Source organism: Budorcas taxicolor, chromosome 17 (genome assembly GCF_023091745.1).
Source record: "Budorcas taxicolor isolate Tak-1 chromosome 17, Takin1.1, whole genome shotgun sequence".
In the NCBI taxonomy this organism is placed as follows: Eukaryota; Metazoa; Chordata; class Mammalia; order Artiodactyla; family Bovidae; genus Budorcas; species Budorcas taxicolor.
Window position 1 is genome coordinate 68,167,487 of NC_068926.1, and position 18,392 is coordinate 68,185,878.

Below are 18,392 nucleotides of genomic sequence, written 5' to 3' on the forward strand. Positions count from 1 at the left end.
ACAGGCTGCAGTTGCCACAGCTGAAGCATCTCAGAAGCCAGAGGCCACCAACCCAGGCCCTCCACTCAGGTCCTACAGGGCAAAGGGTAGGGAACTGCAGATCACTGTCATGCCCCAGGCGTGTTTCCTGTGCGGAGAGCTTTGTGTGCATGCTCGGTTGCTCAGTCGTGTCCGACTCTTTGCATCTCTATGGACTCTAGCTCACCAGACTCCTCTGTCCACGGGATTCTCCAGGCAAGAATACTGGAGTGGGTGGCCATTTCCCTTCTCCAGGGGATCTTCCCGACCCACGGGTTAAACCTGGCTCTCCAGCGTGTCCTGCACTGCAGGCAGATTCTTCACCACTGAGCCACCTGGGAAGCCCTGAAAGCTTTAGAAGCACATATTCAAGTCTCATTGACCTTTGAGGCAAGTATCCTACAGTCTCTAGAAACAGACAAGGGAGCAGAAGCTAGGCAAAGTGAAACGACCTGCTCAGAACAAGGGATGGGAACCCAGGTCTGCCTCCCCACTAGACTAAAGCCATGTAAGACGAGAGGTGGCCAGGTCTATCTGTGCTGACTGCCTGGGGCCTAGAAAACAGGTTGGCACTGTAAACATTCGACAATTGATAAATCAGTGCCTGACTCTAAAGGCCAGGGTCTACTGGACTTTATACCAGGCTCTACTCACTGTCCCCAAACATCCAAATGCTCTCATGTGCCCATCTCTACTTCCCAAGGACTCCCAAGTGCCCTTGTAAATTGCCAACAAAAATCTCCAAGGATCTTTTTTAGAGTTTTCAATTCCTCTCCTGTGCAGCAGACATCGGATTTGTATAAATGTTATGCTTGGGGATCTTCTGACATCAGAGAAAATTCTCTGAGGATTCTAAGTGTTTATCTTTGGGGGATGTTTGAAGCAACCCCACCCTGAAAAATTAGAGGGCTCCTCTCTTTAACGAGATTCCAGATCCCATGGAAAAAAGAGGCAAAGGCAAAGAAGAGATAGAAGTTGCAAGGCATTAGAAGAAAGCCAAGCAGGAAGTTCGGCCACTCACATTCTCATGGGTCTTCAGATCCACCACAGATTCTAAAGGAACCTACTGAATTATTGTGTCCATATGATGTTCTTAGTTTCTATTTGTTGTTAGGAGGATCTGACCAGGTCAGAGAAGGGAGAATAAACCTTTTGTAGTTCAGAGGTTAAGAACCAGAATCAGACGATCCAGGGGTCCCCAACCCATGGGAACTGGGCCACACAGCAAGAGCTGAGTAGTGGGCAAAGGAGCAGTTTCACTTGTACTTACAGCTGCTCCCCATCAATCGAATGACCGCCCACTGGTTCTGTATTATGGTGAACTGTATCATGATTTCATTATATATCACAGTGTAATAATAATAGAAATATAAAGTACACAGTAAATGCAATGCACTTGAATCATCCTGAAACCACCCTCCACTCACCCCGGGTCCGAGGAAAAATCGTCTTTCGTGAGACTAGTTCCTGGCGCCAAAAAGGCTGAGAACCACTGGGATAATTCTCAGCTGGAAGACTGGAGGTCTTATTTCAAGTTTAACTCATGTAGCTCACGACTACATGGGGGCCCACGAATTAATGAAGAAAAACAGAAAGAAGGAAAAGGAAGATGGGAGGAGTCCCACTGGTCTAACTTTCTCTTCTCACATCTTTAGACTCTTTCCACTGAGACAAGGTCATGATTGCACAAAAAAGATAGGACCTCTGATACTCAGTGGGGCCAGAGACACCATTCAAACACCCAGGATGTTGTCATACTTATTGGGTATTCTTGGATATATCTGATTTATTCCAACCAAGGTGAATGGAAATCAGCACCTCCTAAAGGTACTTAAGAGGTATAAGATTCAGGTATAATTAATGTACCAAAAGAGCACTGTCTCCCCAAATATAATCAGTTGATCAAACCCCTACAATAGTATTTAGCAGATTTACTATGGCTTTTGGTCCAGAACTAACTCAGCGGAAAAATAACATAATTAATAATAAAATCTTTTCACAATATTTTCCTTTCAAAATTTTAGGGTAAAGCTCTTCCCAGCTTAACAGCTAAAACCATGCATGTATGCATACACACACGTATACACACACAATTAAGGAACCCAGGTTAATACTAGTTTTATTACACTGAAGTGCTTTGCACTCTCCCCATTTTTTGAGATAAAAGAATTTAAGTATGGGTCATTTTTTTACAGTAGTACTTACATGATTTAGTTTCTTCAAAATTTCTATTTCTGTTTCAACATTGAGTGCCGGATCCTTTAATAAAATAACATTAGTTTATTAATGATAATAATAGCCAGTATGCAGAAAATGTTTACAGTTAAAACTTAGTTGAGTAAAAGCTGCCTGAGTTCCAGACTCAGCACTGTTCTTACAGAGAAATCAAGGATGAATTACACAAAAACTCACCTAAAATCACTTTGCAAAATAGTTGGTAAACAATAAGCCATTCAGTAAGTGACTAGGCTCTATGCCAAGCTCTTTATCTAAAAGGGTCATCTCATGTAAGCCCCATAATCCAAGTGAACTGGGCTCTAAAAGTATTCCCATTTTACAGATGGAACAAAGCTCAGAGAAAGGAAGCCACTTGCTGCAGTTCCCACAGCCAGAAACAAATGTGTTCCCACTGTTCTTACATTGACCTGGTAAGCTCTGCTTGTCTCATCAAACTGAGGAACTGTTTACATTTGTAAAAATAATACAACAAGCAAAAACCATAAACGAAAAGGTATTCAATTAAACTGTGTAAAGAAAACATAGAGTCACATTTCTCATAATTTAGCAGAGCCAGGGTCCAATTTCAAATGCAAGCTGAGATATTTACTGAGACTCTAAAGGGAAGAGGAAGCTTCAGGGTAGAAAAGTTGCTCTCCGTTACAATTCCAGAAGAATGACTCGAGTTACTCAACCTCATGGGCTACACCCTCTACAAGCAAAGAGGATATAGAATTACATATTTATGTAAAATGGACTTCAGCGAAGAAAGCCAGATGTTTAATTTTAAAAGCCAGCCTCTTCCTGTAAGCCGGTAAACTCATTACCAAGGCCGGGTATACTCTGATGATAGAGAGCTCTAAAGAATATGATAGGATTTGAAAGATGAAATTAAAACATAAAGTTGTGTTCCAAGTCATTAAGAATCTGGTAGGTTATTTTCTTCCCCCCCAAATGGAAAACAAACCCAGAATCACAGGGGAAAGATCTATAACAAAGTGAACACTGAAAGGAAATTCCTCTTGCTATGCGAGAATGGCATTGTCTAGGGACAAAAAGAAAAAAAATCGATCTTTAAGGAATGTAAAGCATAATAGCCAGAAACAGCTGGCCACAAAGGAAAACGTGACTAGAGGACACATTTTATATTACTTTGTAGGGTCATACGTTGAAAAACCAATACATTTGGCCACTCCACCAATGCAGTAAGTATGTATTACAGGAAATGTAAAAAGTGAATGGTTACCATATAAACAGACCATATAATTTAATTAAGATCTTTTAAAAATCTATAAACATGGAGGTATTCATTGCCACATTATCAGGAAGAATAAAGAATTAGAAATTATCTAAATGACCTAAATGATCAAGCAGAGAAATGGATAAAGTGATAAAGTTGATGAAACAGAGACTCAGTCATCCAAAAGGATATAGTAGGGAAAAGTTTACGCATTAATGCTTATATGAAAAAGCAGAATACAAAACTGTATACAATACGATCTCAGCCATCTAGAAACATGAATTCACAGGAACAAAGACTAGAAGGAAAGGGAAAACTGAAAACAGCTGTGGGGTTCCAGCGGCGGGGATACAGCGGGATTTTTTTTTCCCCTAATTTCCTTTCATTTATTGTAAAAACAGTCTTGTAACAACTTGGAAGGAAAAAAAAAAAGTTCCTGCTATGTGTATTATTATGTACAACCAAATATTTTTGGAAACAAATTATCTGTGTTTAGGTTAGTTCAGTATACCCAAAATTTTCCAAAGTTCTTCTGAGCAGTAAATTCTTTATGATGGGGCCAAGCAGCCACCAACACAGGTACTTACTGCCTCTCTCTCAGAGCCGATAGCAAACTTCCTCTTGCTAATGATCTTTATGGCCACTTTCTTACATGTCTTCCTCTCGAAAGCTAGCTTCACCTCACCACAGGCACCGCTAATAGGGAAAAATGTAAAAAGTGATTGACTGTCACAGTGTTTTAAATCCTGAGACCCACCACTCTTGAACTGGCCTGGGCTATTTCAAGTTAAAGACAGTCCATTGTCTCTGTTTTCAGAAACCCCACCATGGTAAGATGTTAAGGGCATAAAGGAACAGGGACCATCCAGCAACACTGAGTCAGCTCCAAATTCCACTTTTTGAGCCTAGCGACATAGACTTAAATCTTACTGTCCCTCTAGATTGTGAAATGCTCAAAAAGACACTAAAAATAAATCAGAGAGAAATGACTTCTCCCAGAGGCCAGAGAAAGATCAAATATATAACCAAGTCCTAGTTTAAAATGAATGCCTGCAACAAGGAATATTAAACAGCATCTGCAAATAAATTACTTCCACTCATCCATTTCTCTTTCTTATTCTCTGTCTTCAAAGGAAATGCATAAGCAGTTGATGCCATGAATTGCACTGTAAATAAAATCACTAAGAAACCAACAGTATACCGGGAAACTGCTTGCAGCAAGCTCCTGAAGATTCGCAATTAACTGGGATACTGATGCTAAAAGGCAGGACTGCTACTCAGGATGGCACTCAGTACAGTTAGTTATTCAAGTATCAAGCCCTCATTACCTACCTGAAGTAGATTTTTATAACCATTGTGGGTTTGGGGATGGGGTAAGGGGGCAAAATTTGCCATTGTAATCATTTTAAAGTGTACAATTCAGTGGCATTAAGTACATCCAATGTTGTACAACCATCATCTCTATCAAGTTCCAGAACTTTCTCAGCAGCACAAATGGAAACCCCATACCCACTCAGTGTTCCCTCTCCATTTTTCCTGCCCCTAGCCCCTGGCAACTTCTATTTCTCTCTGTAAAGATTTGCCTGCTCAGAATATCTCCCACCAGTAGATTCATACAGTATGTGGTCTTTTTTCCGGCTTCTTTTACTTAGAATGTTTTGAAAGTTCATCCATGCAATATCAGTCTGCTCATCAGCATGTTCATCCGTGCATGTATTAGTATTTCATTCCTTTTTATAGCTAAATAGTAGCCTGTTCTATGGATACATCACCCTTTGTTTATCCATTCTCTTGTTGATGGACACTTAGGTCATTTCCACCTTTTCGCTACTGTGAACAGAGCTGCAATGGAACATTCATGCATGAGTTTTTGTTGAACATCTGTTTCCAATCTGGGGGGTATATACCTACAAGGGGAACTGCTGGGTCATACGGTAATTCTATGTTTAAGTTTTTGAGACAACATCAAACTATTTCCCACAGTGGCTGTACCATTGTACATTCCCAACAGCAGTGCATAAGGGTTCTAATTTCTCTGCATCCTCACAAATGCTTGTCATTTTCTGTTTCTTTACTATGGTCATCCTAGTGGGTTTGAAGTAGCATCTCACTGTGCTTTTGATTTACACTTGCCTAATGATGCTATCTTCTCAAGTGATTTTTGGTCACTTCTATATATTCTTTTGGAGAAATGCCTATTTATATATCTTGCCCATTTTAAATTGGCTTCTCTTTTTGTTGTTGAATTGTAAGAGTTCTTTACCTATTCTGGATATTAGCTCCTTATCAGATATATCATTTGGAAATTTTTTCTCATTTCATATGGGTTTCACTCTCCTGACAGTGTCTTCTGACATGCAAAAGTTTTAAAATTTGACAAAGTCTGTTTTTTCTATTTTTCCTCTTGCTGCTTGCATTTTTGGTGCCATTTGAGAAACCACTGCCAACTCGATGATCATAAAGAGTTGTCTCCATGTTTTCCTTTTACAGTCGTATAGGTAAACCTCTTACATTTAGTTTTTGTTTCATTTTGAGTTAACTTTCGTATATGGTATGAGATAAAGTTCCATGTAACTGTGATTTTTTAAAATCTACTCAAAACACTTTCTAATTCCCCTTCTGCTATGATAACAGTCACCTTTTGCCTGAGAAGTCTTTGTTGAGTCTAGCAGAGCACCTATAGTAGTACAACACCCACTCCGGGGACTATGGGGTGGATGTACACACAAAATTGAGCCAATTAGGGATTTCTTTGGAATCAAATACTGATGTTGGGAGAGAAACAATTCTCTATGCTGTAGTTTCTAGAAGAAAGAAAATATGAATATGAGACTTTTGGAAGGCATTTTTCCTGACACCCAGAGAAAGTAATTCTATGGGAGAACAACATAGAATAGGGGAATCAAGAGATGGAGAAAAAGCCCTGGTAACACTTCAGGAACCCACATAAAGCCAAATAGATAATTAAAACTCAAGAGTGAAATAAAGCCCTAAAGGCCTCCTGGTCCAGTCATACCAGAAGTCAACTGTGCCCCTGTATTCCCCAGTTATAAGAGCCAGTAAATTTCTTTTGTTACCTGGCTCATTTCTGTCCCTTGCTAAAAGCTAGAGAATTTGTGTTGAATCCTCCCTTAGGAAAAAACAAGAGTCCCAGACATTTCTTTAGGGTTGACACAAATTTGGCTGCAAGCTTCCAAGCAGCCAATGCCAAATATGGAAACACAATGAGCTACTGAATTTAATGTTCATAAACTAAAATATCTCTCGCAGATGATCATAAAGAGTACACTGTGCTTAATTCTCTGTGGCAGGAACGTGAGTGATTATCACCTTCTCCTATTTTCTACTTTCATGTTTCTGAAAATATCAATAAATAGAAAGTCTGTTGGGGGCAGGGGAGGACTGGGAGGGTGAAGGACATTGGATGCCATGGTAAAGGTGTCCTGAACACCTTCCCTAAGGAAGTGGTTCTTGATGGGCAACCCCCAAAGGGCCCTAAGATCCATTCAGAATGCCCACAAAGTCAGTACTAGCTAGGGAATGACACGAAGACATTATTTGCCTTTTTCTCTCTCATTTTCTCACCAGTGTACAGTTTTCCAGAGGCTACATGGTATGCAGTATCACAAAAAAGAAAAACAAGTGAAAAAGCAAATATCAGGCTCCAGCCACTATCTAGTAAGCCAGGTATGAAACAGATCTGTAAAAATGTGAAGCTTTCCCTCTCTTCTCACTAATCTTTTCTAAAATAATTATTTTTCATTTTAAAAAAATGTTATTTATCTTAACATAAGTGACTATTTTTTAATGAATTAACAAATATTAGTAACGTGTCTCCATTTTAATTTCTGGACTTCACTGGTGGCTCAGTGGTAAAGAATCCGCCTGCCAATGCAGGAGACATGCCTGGGTTGGGAAGATCCCCTGGAGAAGGAAATGGCAACCCACTCCAGTATTCTTCCCTGGGAAATCTCACGGACAGAGGAACCTGTTGGGCTACGGTCTGTGGGGTTGCAAAGAGTCAGACATGACTAAACGACAGCAACAATTTCAATTTCTAACACAGTAAATTTCAAGACCTAAGTCACACGAACAAAAGCTCTTTGATGTCTTCAGTAATTTTTAGGAGTGTAAGGGGTCCTGAGACCAAAAGGTTTTTGAGAACTTTGCCCTATTGAATGGTCAGCTTCATTTCTCTTTCCAAGATGTCACAATTCTGAAGAATGCAGAAATGCAATAAATGTTTGTTTATGGAAGGTAATGAAAATGTTCTAAAATTGACTGTAGTAAAGGCTTCACAGTACTGTGAATATACGAAAAACCATTGAATTGTACACTTTTAAATGGGTGAATTATATGATATAAAAATTATCTTAATAAAATTGCTTTTAAAAAGAAAAACTGTTCAACTGAAAATGATCAAATAAATCAGTAACATACCTATCACAAACAGGTACCCTAAAATATTTTCTATACATAACAAATGCTATAAAATCAGGAACAAAAAGCTAACCAGTGACAAATGTCTAGAAAGAAATTAAGTGCAAATTCCATAAGAAAACAAAAAAGTTACCTTCCAAGAGTTTTTGACATGATGTATTCGTCTCTTAATTCCTTAGGATACACTGACTGATCATCTACAGTCAGATCAAAAAATACAAAAACTAAGGGGGAAAAATGGCAGAGACAGGTCTCATTAATCCATTTGATAGAGAGAAGATAAATGGTCCTATAACTTAGTAAACATATGGAATATAAGACAATCATGCTTAGTTCCATTTAACATCTAACCCCAAAGAAATCATTAGCTAGGCTAACAGATACCATGAAACCCTTGAAAAGTGATGGCAGCAAGTTTCATTCCCACGATGGAAACACACAGTATCATTCTCACTACACGGCAAGAAACTCATATGTAAATACTGTGCTTATTCACTGACCTCAGAAGAGTTATCAGCTGGGCCCAGAACCAAATGCCAAATAGTTTAAATCTAGAAAATATATTCAAGGCAAGTAAATATCCAGATAAAAATAAAGCCAGAGGTCACCATCACTAATATTATCATCTCTCAGTCATTTCTACCTTTACCTAGCTGGTATTTTATAGCGCAAACCATCCTGAACTTACTTGTAAAAGTAAATAACACTTTTCCCCCAAACCTCCTTTATTTATTTACTATTCGGCCTATATCTGAGAAAGAATACCAAAAAAACTGCTCATTTCATAATTTAACCATCCATTGGTCCAAACCTGCAGTCAGTTATTAAACACTTCAGTTCTACAAAATGGTACATTTGCAACAGCCTATAATATCAGGAAAAGACTGAAATTTGTGAAGACCCTTGAGTTTCTCAGATTTCAACTGACAGGTCTTAACCACTCTGGAGTAACCTAGAGAACCAGTGTCAGGCAGAAATCTGAACCAGCTCAGTACGTTTCAATCCAGGCTGGTCCCAGGAGGCAGACACCTGCCTAATGAATGAGACCTGCTGGCCACCGAGGATACAACCATTCCTCTCTGTGGATATTTATGAACCTAGATGTTATAATGACACCTGAGATCATTGGATCTGAGGGGCTCTGAGATGTATTTTTCCCATGTCTACTTGGGAGGTCTGCTTCAAAGGCTGCAAACTCAGTTGCCTACAGAAGCCAGAAGGTCATGGAAATAGGTAAGGCTGAGGTGAGTGTAGGATGTAGAGCAGTGAGTGGGGACTTGAACAGAAAAACACATCACCCTTCTAAAGGAGACAGCCTCTACTTAGCACCTGCAGATCCTCGAATTAATGGACGATAGGCTCAAGTGTGGCCAGATATCCCATCTTTTCAAAGACATCTGGATTTTCACATTAAAGCACACACATCAACCAAGGCCTCATAAAATATCAATAGGCCAAATGCAGTCTGCAGAGTATCAGTTTGATCATTTCAATCGTGGCCAGCTTCAGACTACAAGACACCTCGGTTCAAATTTAAAAAGGTGCCCTTTAGGTAGAACAATTATGAAAGGATGGCACACCACTTGTCAAGTAGAGGACAGGCCACATTTCAGTGCCCACTTGCCCTCTCGACTGGGCGCTTTCAAAACAGCAAAAACCTGTGCAGCTGCCCCGACTGTAATTATCAGATAGGAAACAAAGTAGAAAGAACAGAGAAAACTAAGGCAATCATAAAATGTACACCAGGCTGGCAAGAATAGCCATAATCCCAAGATATTGGTCTGAAGACTGGCTACAGGAGAACCACCTGGGAAGGATTCTTAACACGCCTGGAACTAGTGGATCAGGCTCTGTGGGACAGTGCCTCTGGGAATCTGTATTTTTAAGGTGTCACCCACACAAACAGATACTATTTCACATCACTCAACCCTCAAGTTTTGGGAAGATCTGTGAGGTTTTTTTCAAAGAAACAAGAGTATTGCTCTTGTCCAAGGTTTTACAATCACTGTGAGCTATGTTTAATTCTGTAGGTTGTTTTTTTCATCCCCACTGAATGACAACTGTTCATTTCAGATGTGATAGTCATGAAGTTTTAGAAACAGCTGTGTATAAAATGCTACCCGATGGTGATGATGAACATCTCCACTTTCAGAGGATAACCATGTTATATTTAAGGTGGAAGGTCTAAACTGAGACTCTTACAGGGAAACCCATAGCCTAATGCCGGGCTATACATAATAGCTCAATAAATATATACAGAAATAAATGTCTAAAAGGAACAAAGAAAAGGAAGAATGAGGGAGAGAAAAGGGTGGGGAGGGAAATGAGCTAACGGCCTAAAATAATTTATTGATATCTAAGGTTGACGTGATAAAATGGATCAATTAATGAATGATAAATTAAGCAATATGATTATTTAAAGCACATGGCTTTAAACAAAATTAATCAAACCAATCCAACCTTAGAAAATCTGTCTTGAAAGAACTTTTCACAATTAAAAAAAATGCAGCCAAGATTGAGATGAATCTCGAATGCTAACCTACTTACTTTATTTACCTAAACCATACTCTGCAAAGGACACAGTGTCATCTTTCCTTTTACACGGGAGGAGAAAGTGCCAGTAACCAGAAGATAATAATATTACCTTTATTACTCCATACTGAAAGTGCAATTTCAGAATTGTTACTCAAAGGAAGGCGTCTTCCTTTCCCTACAAGCTCTCTATTTACAAAGGTTCCATTCCCACTGTGATCTTCTATGTATGCGATGTAAGAGTTTTTAGGACCCATTTCCTAAAATAGAGAACATTTTATTTCAAAGTTTTAATGGTGGGGTGTTAGAGTCGGGAGACAGCTGAGCGTGATGTCTAGATGACCAGTTTTCCCAAATGTATGGGTATTTGACACCTACTCTGAAGATCCGAAAGTGTTTCTTGCTGTACGTCCGGTATTTATCGGTGCTTTTCAGCAGGGGTTCATCGAAGCAGTATTCACAGTTTCTATCCCTCCCAAACCAGTAGCTGTCATTAATACAATCTGCAACACAAAAGCACACATCAGAGGGCTGTTGAATTTCATGTCTCAAACACCTTTTAAAACTGCTTATAAACATTGAAACACACATTACCATGAGTAAAATAAGATAGCTAGTGGGAAAGTGCTGCTTAGCGCAGGGAGCTCAACAGGCGCTCTGGGACAATCTAGAGGGGTGGGATGGGGCAGTGGGTATGAGGGAGGTTCAAGAAGGAGGGAATACCTATGGCTGATTCATATACTTATGAATATACTTCAGCCATATACTTATGGCTGATTCACATTGTTGTATGGTAGAAACCAATACAACATTGTAAAGCAATTATCCTCCAGTTAAAAAAAGACTGCTCAGAAAATCATGACACAACATGAATGAACTTTGAAAACATTATGCTAAGTGAAAGAAGCCAGACACAGAAGGACAATTATGATTTCACTTATATGAAATATCTAGAATAGGTAAACTCAAAAGACACAGAAAATAGGTTAAAAATTAACAGAAAAACTCAATGGGGAATAGACAATCTCTTCAATGAATGGTGCTAGGAAAACTGAATAATCACATGCAGAAGAATGAAACTGGACCCCTATCTTACACCACTCACAAAAAATTAACTTGAAATAGATTAAGGACTTAAATAGAAATGAAAGTGTAAAGCTACAAGAAAACAAATGGTCATTATGTGATGTGATGAAGGTGTTAACTAAGGCCATGGTGAGGATCATTTTGCAATATATATCACGTATCAAATTGTACATCTTAAATTTATTCAATGTTACATATGTTAGTTACATATGTTTCAGTAAAGCTAGGAACAGGAAAGGAGAAATTACCAAAGGAAAAAATTTTGGAACTAGATAATGGTGATGGTTGCAGGACACTGTGGAAGTACTGATGCCAATGAGCTGTATTTGTTACTGTTGTTTAATTGCTAAGTCAAGTCCGACCCTCAGGCTCCTATGTCCGTGGGATTTCCCAGGCAAGCATACTGGAGTGGGTTGCCATTTCCTTCTCCAGGGGTTATTTCCAACCCAGAAATTAAACCCCTGTCTCCTGAATTAGCAAGCATCAGATTCTATACCACTGAGACACCAAGGAAGCCCAATGAACTGCATACTTAATGGTTAAAATGGCAAATTTTTATGTTATATATATTTTATCACAATGAAAAGAAGAAAACATTAAAAAAAATTTTTTTAGAGGTTGAGAATCTGCTTGCCAATGCAGGGGGTCAAGGGTTCAATCCCTGGTCTGGGAGCTTCTCAAATGCTGTAGATCAACTAAGCACTGAGTGTCACAACTACTGAACCAGTGTTCTAAAGCCCATGAGCCACAGTTACTGAGCCCCTGAGTTGCAACTACTGAAGCCTGTGTGCCTACAGCCTCTGTTCTGCAACAAGGGAAGCCACCGCCGTGAGAAGTCCACGCACCCCAACCAAGAATAAGCCCCTCTAGTCACAACCAGAGAAAGCCTGCATGCAGCAATGAAGACCCAGCACAACCAAAAATAAATGAATTAAAAAAAAGAAAAAGAAATACTAAAGTATATAGTTTTTAAAGTGTAAAATTTGTATCCTGAAAACTACAAAACATTGTTGAAAGAAAAGAGACCTAAATAAATGAAGGATATCTCGTGTTCACAGACTGGAAGACTTAATACAGTTACAATGGGAACAGTATCCAAACTGATCTACAGATATAACCCCAGAGGCCTTCTTTGCTGGAAGTGACAAACGTATCCTAAAATTCCTATGAAAAAGTAAAGAACCATAGTAGTCAAAACAATCTTGAAAGAGAACAAATCAGAACTCACTCTGGATTTCAAAACTTACTACAAAGCTACAGTAATTGAGACTTTGTGGTGCTGGCCTAAGGATGTCCACATAGATCAGTGGACTGGAAGTCCAGAATTAAACCCTGACATTTATGCTCAAACTGATAAGGACAAAGTAAAGGGATAAAGTAGGTGATTAAATAGTCATGCTAGAGGATAAGTAGAAAAAATATGGGAGACCCCTATAAGTTAATGATTACTCAAGAAAGCAGGTTTGCTCAACCACAAAACCAAGCAAGCTTGCTTAGCAACAAAACCATGTAACAAAACCACGAGACATGCCCCTAAACAATAAAACAATGGTGGTGTGAGCCCCACATCCTGGCCAGTCAGCTCAGTAAGTTAATGATCCCTGGGACATGCTCTCTGCTCACATAAAAATAATTTGTGGACCTAGCTTGACCATGAAGGGACAAGAAAACTCCCCTGCTAAACCTGCAGGAGCCGCCGATGATGGAAGCATGACATCTGCTCAAGAAAAACAAACACGGTCTTCTCCCCTCGCCCACCTTTTTTTTCTAACATAAAGCTACAGACTAGTAAGTTCTCAGTGCAGCATCTCTCACCCACCCCACTGGTAAACCTAAGAAGTGCCCTATTCTAATAAGTCACTTTATCTATCACTTTGCCTCTCACTGAATTCTTTCTGTGCTGAGACATAAAGGACTATGGCACCAGGAGCTCTTTGGAGCCTCCCTCCCCCTCAAAAGGCCACCAAATGGCTTCAAAATGATCTCTGATGAAGGTATCAAGAACATTCAAAAAGTCTCTTCAAAGAAATAGCTCTTGGACAACTGGGCATTGCCATGACAAAGGATGAACTTGGACAATCCCTCATACCAAGTACAAAAATCACTCAGGGATCAGTGTAAGAGCGAAAACTGTAAAGTATTTAGAAGATAGGGTTTGAATCAATAACAATAAAGTTGCTTGTCTTTATTCAGCAATTACTTTATTGTTATTCAGTTGTTAAGTCATGTCCAACTCTGTGTGACCCCATGGACTGTAGCACGCCAGGATCCTCTGTCCTCCAGTATCTCCTGGAGTTTGCGCAAATTCATGTCCACTGAGTTGGTGATGCTACCTAACCATCTGATCCTCTGTCACCCCCTTCTCCTATTGCCTTCAATCTTTCCCAGCATCAGGGTCTTTTCCAATGAGTTGGCTCTTGGCATCATATGGTCAAAGTATTGGAGCTTCAGCTTCATCAGTGCTTCCAATGAGTATTCAGAATTGATTTTCTTTAAGGTTGACAGTTTGCTTTCCTTGTAGTCCAAGGGACTCTCAAATCTTATATATCAAGCTCTCCCTTTTAAAGGAGATACATCCAGACACAGATGTAAGTAAAGAACAGTCTTTTGGACTCTGTGGGAGAAGGCGAGGGTGGGATGATTTGAGAGAATAGCACTGAAACATGTGTATTATCATATGTGAAACAGATCACCAGTCCAGGTTCGATGCATGAGACAGGGTGCTCAGGGCTGGTGCACTGGGATAACCCTGAGGGATGGGATGGGGAGGGAGGGGGTAGGGGGGTTCAGGATGGGGAACACATGTACACCCATGGCTGATTCGTGTCAATGTATGGCAAAACCCACTACAATACTGTAAAGTAACTAGCCTCCAATTAAAATAAACAAATTAATTTTTTTTAATTTTAAAAGGAGATACATCCCACTTCACTCTTAACACTTCTGTGTCCCATTCACCATACATCAGCCTTAAGCCTATCTTAAAAATATGGCTTAAATGAGTAAAAAATAGCTTCAAATGTTTACTTCTAAATTTAAAATTATACATATGAATATTGTTATATTATTTCTCCACTTTTTACTGTTTTTTCAAGTCACCAAGTTGCACATGATATAAAAGGAAAGATGACTGACAAGGTATATTAGTCATTCATTTCCTTATATTATTATTTTTTATTCCATTAACATCAAGTTCATTTTTTTAAATGAAGTGTATTGTGCGTATTTCAGTCGTTCAGTTGTGTCTGACTTTGTAACCTATTGGACTGTAGCCCTCCAGGCTCCTCTGTCCATGGGATTTTTCAGGCAAGAATACTGGAGTGGGTTGCCTCTTCTTTCTCCAGGGGATCTTTCTGCCCCAGGGATAGAACACACGTTTCCTGTGTCTCCCCATTGGCAGGCTGATTCTTTACCAGCTGAGCCATCTTTTTAATGAAGAGGTCATTTTAATTCAAGACAGAGGAAAAATACTACATAAAACATACTGAAAGCAAAGTCTCACTGTTGGAATCAGCTGTCAGAGTAGATGAGTACATTTAAACAGCAAGGTTGGCTATTTTGAGATAAAAACAAATAACAGGCAGTCAACAAATAACCTTCCCCATCCTGAGACTGTAACACGGATGCTCTAAAACTGCTGCACCAGAGCAGGAGTGAAGTGATGACATTTCTGTGATTAGACAACAAATGTTTGCAAGTTTGCATGAATCAGCATTTTTCTAGGGAAAAGATCCACAACCCTCCTCAGATGGACAACACATGGCAGAGGCCAAATCAAATTCTGGAGAAAGAATAAATGAAGGGGATCCACAGCAAGTAAGAGCCAGTACACTACCCAAAACTGCTTTCTTGGTTCTGTCTTTCACCACCTCCAAACTCCAAAATCATTCCAGGAGTGTCGTGGGTTATCTGTTGCAACAACTATCTCTAACTGTTTTTCTGAGCAAAATATTGCACTGCACAACAAAAGATCTTACCAAGATTGGAGAATCCATCCTGAAGGGCCCATAATCGAGCCCAAGGGGCAGGGACAGGCTCCTCCGGTTCTTGGTCCTCCGGAATAGAATAGAGTTCCTGCGTGGACACTGTGTCTAAGGAGCTCAGCGTGCCAGAGCTGGAGTGAGAGGACTGGCTGGATGTGCCCTGGGACTGTGAAGAAGAGCTGTGTAGCTGCGAGGAGGGACCTTGGGACTGCGAGAAGCCGCCTTGGAACTGCGGGGAGGCGCTGCCGCGGGGCTGCTGAGACTCCACATTCGTCTCCCGAGACATCACCACCTCAAAAATAAGTGTCCCACAACCAGATGAGTTTCAAGGAACAAGACTTACAGGTCAACGATGAAGGATGGGCACATTACAACAGCCAAACAACACAAAAAAGAAGATCCAGGACAAGCATGCTCTGCAAAAATTAAAATTCCAACAGTCTACAGCCATTACTCTTCTGAGCTCAGTTTTTCTTCAGATCATTTTCACCTGATAAGTTTTTTGTGTGACAGCCACATACCACAGGGGAAAGAAACAAAGAAATAATTTGAAGGCTATAAACAAGTGAAAAAAACAAGATACTGAATTGGGGAGGGGGAGAGAATCGTAACAGCTTACACTCATTCAAAAAATTAGAAATGGCGGTCCCTGGTGGTCCAGTGGCTAAGACTCTGTGCTTCCAATGCAGAGGGCTTGGGTTCAATCCCTGGTCAGGGAATTAGATCCCTCATGCCACAACTAAAAAGATTCCACAGGCTGTCACTAAGACCCAGCGCAGCCAAATAAATAAATAAATATTTTTTAAGAAAAAAGAAATGGAACCTAAAATGTATTCATTAATACAATCAACACTGCACTTAAACTTCATATGTATTTTCGGAAAGCAAAGAAGGAGAAAGGTTGGGTAGTTTGGCATAGATGATGGGCAAAGAAAAACTCTACAGAAATTGGCTGCATCACCCCAGGGGGTGATATTTACATAAAATGTCACTGATGCCCCTTACCCAAACCAGCTCCTGGAGGATAGGACCCAAGTTCATTCTAGATTTCTAGACTCCAAACTAAGAGCTGGGCCACTTAATGAAGCAAAACACTAAGACAGCTCTAAACAATCCCACCTAGCCCTTTGTGATGCTAATTAGCCATGTGGCTTATCTTTTCAGCATCCCAAATGACCTCCCAGCACGACAGAAGGAACTATTCAGACACAGAGGTTCCCACCCTTGTTGTAGATTTCACAGTTAAACCCCAATAACAGAACCTACAGTAAAGTCAAAGTAACTTTCAAACCCTAACTTTAAATCCCTAATCTGATTTATTTTTAAGTGCTTTCTCTCCAGAATTCCACACTCAGGCTACCCCTCAAGGAAAATATAGTAAACATGACTGACACAGATTATTGCATTTACACAGGCCTTCCAGACACAAACGTCCTTCCAGATGCAAAAGTCCGATGAGGTTTCCTGAAAGTGCACCAGGGAGGTGCTGCCAGAGCTTCGACTTTAGGACCTGATGCTCTGATACCACCTCAGCTGAGGTGTGACCTCCTGTGTCTTTGGAGCAAAACTTCTCCGCCCTGAAAAGTGGCAAAAGACAGTGTGTCAAGAGCTAGCTGCTATCATCACACCTGATAAGAAGGGTCCACCACACCAGGACTACATGGGCCTCCCCCACGTACAGTGGAGAGCTTATAAGCAAACACATTTGGAGTCAGCTAAGTCAGTCCTCCGCATGACCTTTAGGTAGATCACAACCACTCTGAACCCAAAAAGTAGACAGAAAATCAAATGAGATGCTGCAGCAACGTTCTTTCAACCTCACCCCCTCAGTAAAGCTTTATAATCGGACTTTCAGGCCCAAAGAATCTGAAAGCAGGGAAAGGCCTTACAAGTGCAACACAATTTATTTGTCCTCAAATAGAGAAACTGAGTCCCAAGGAAAACTGGTGGCCCCCCTCCCCTCCCCTCCCTTTGCCACCCAATCCCCCACACTTCCTTACGGACACTCGCGAAGCATCTTCTTACACAAGTCAGTGTGCTGCTGCCAGTTCCAGCAGAGCCTATTGAGCTCAACAGGCATTTTTCAGATTGAACCAAACTATGACAATAATTGGGCTTCCCTGGTGGCTCAGACGGTAAAGCGTCTGCCTGCAATGAGGAAGACCCGGGTTCGATCCCTGGGTCGGGAAGATCCCCTGGAGAAAGATATGGCAATCCACTCCAGCACTCTTGCCTGGAAAATCCCATGGACGGAGGAGCCTGATAGGCTACAATGGGGTCGCAAAGAGTCGGACACGACTGAGCGACTTCACTTTCGCTTTCATGATAATAATTACTAACACCTTTAAAACTTTCTGCAGAGCAGCTTGGCTCTGATTCTGAAGAGCACAACTTTGTTCTTTCTTATCCCGTACTTCTGGGCCAGTTTCTGCTTGTAAGTAACAAGGGAAGTGAAATTCACCTCGAGGTTTGTCTACAAAGGAGGAAGAGAGTCGCCCACGCATTCCTCTCCCTCGCGCCTTCCCGAGCTCATACACAGGACAAGATGAAGGCTCGGGAGATTCAGCTCGCAATAAGACCCTGAGGACAGGATTCGAACCCCTAAATACCCAAAAGAAGCTCCCCACTATGACTCACCGCGTGAGCCCCTCTGGAAGAGTACAACCCAGAGCAGCCGCAGCCAGCGGAGTGGCGCTAAACCTGCAGATACAAACTCCACCCTCCACCAATCAAAACACCCCTCCGCTCCCGCTGGACCAATGAGAAGCAGCGGATGTGGCCGCCCCGCAGCTTCAATGCTTTCTGGGAGTTGTAGTTTAAGCTGCAGAGTGGGACTCAGAACCCAGGTTTCCCCCGGGTCGTCCCGCCCCCGCCCA

The 18,392-nt window shown here is 40.8% G+C and overlaps 1 protein-coding gene across 1 annotated transcript in view; it reads right to left on the reverse strand.

The window, feature by feature from the left end:
- The window catches only part of CHEK2 (checkpoint kinase 2), a 32,918-nt gene extending 15,882 nt beyond the window's left edge, over nt 1-17,036 (reverse strand). The window contains exons 1-7 of the mRNA XM_052654845.1: nt 16,911-17,036; nt 15,511-15,808; nt 10,826-10,950; nt 10,560-10,707; nt 8,049-8,139; nt 4,063-4,171; nt 2,224-2,277 (exon numbers count right to left, since the gene is read on the reverse strand). Coding sequence (XP_052510805.1) covers nt 2,224-2,277; nt 4,063-4,171; nt 8,049-8,139; nt 10,560-10,707; nt 10,826-10,950; nt 15,511-15,802 — 819 coding nt within the window. The 5' untranslated portion in view covers nt 15,803-15,808; nt 16,911-17,036. The remainder of the gene's footprint in view (nt 1-2,223; nt 2,278-4,062; nt 4,172-8,048; nt 8,140-10,559; nt 10,708-10,825; nt 10,951-15,510; nt 15,809-16,910) is intronic.
- Nucleotides 17,037-18,392: the final 1,356 nt, after the last annotated feature.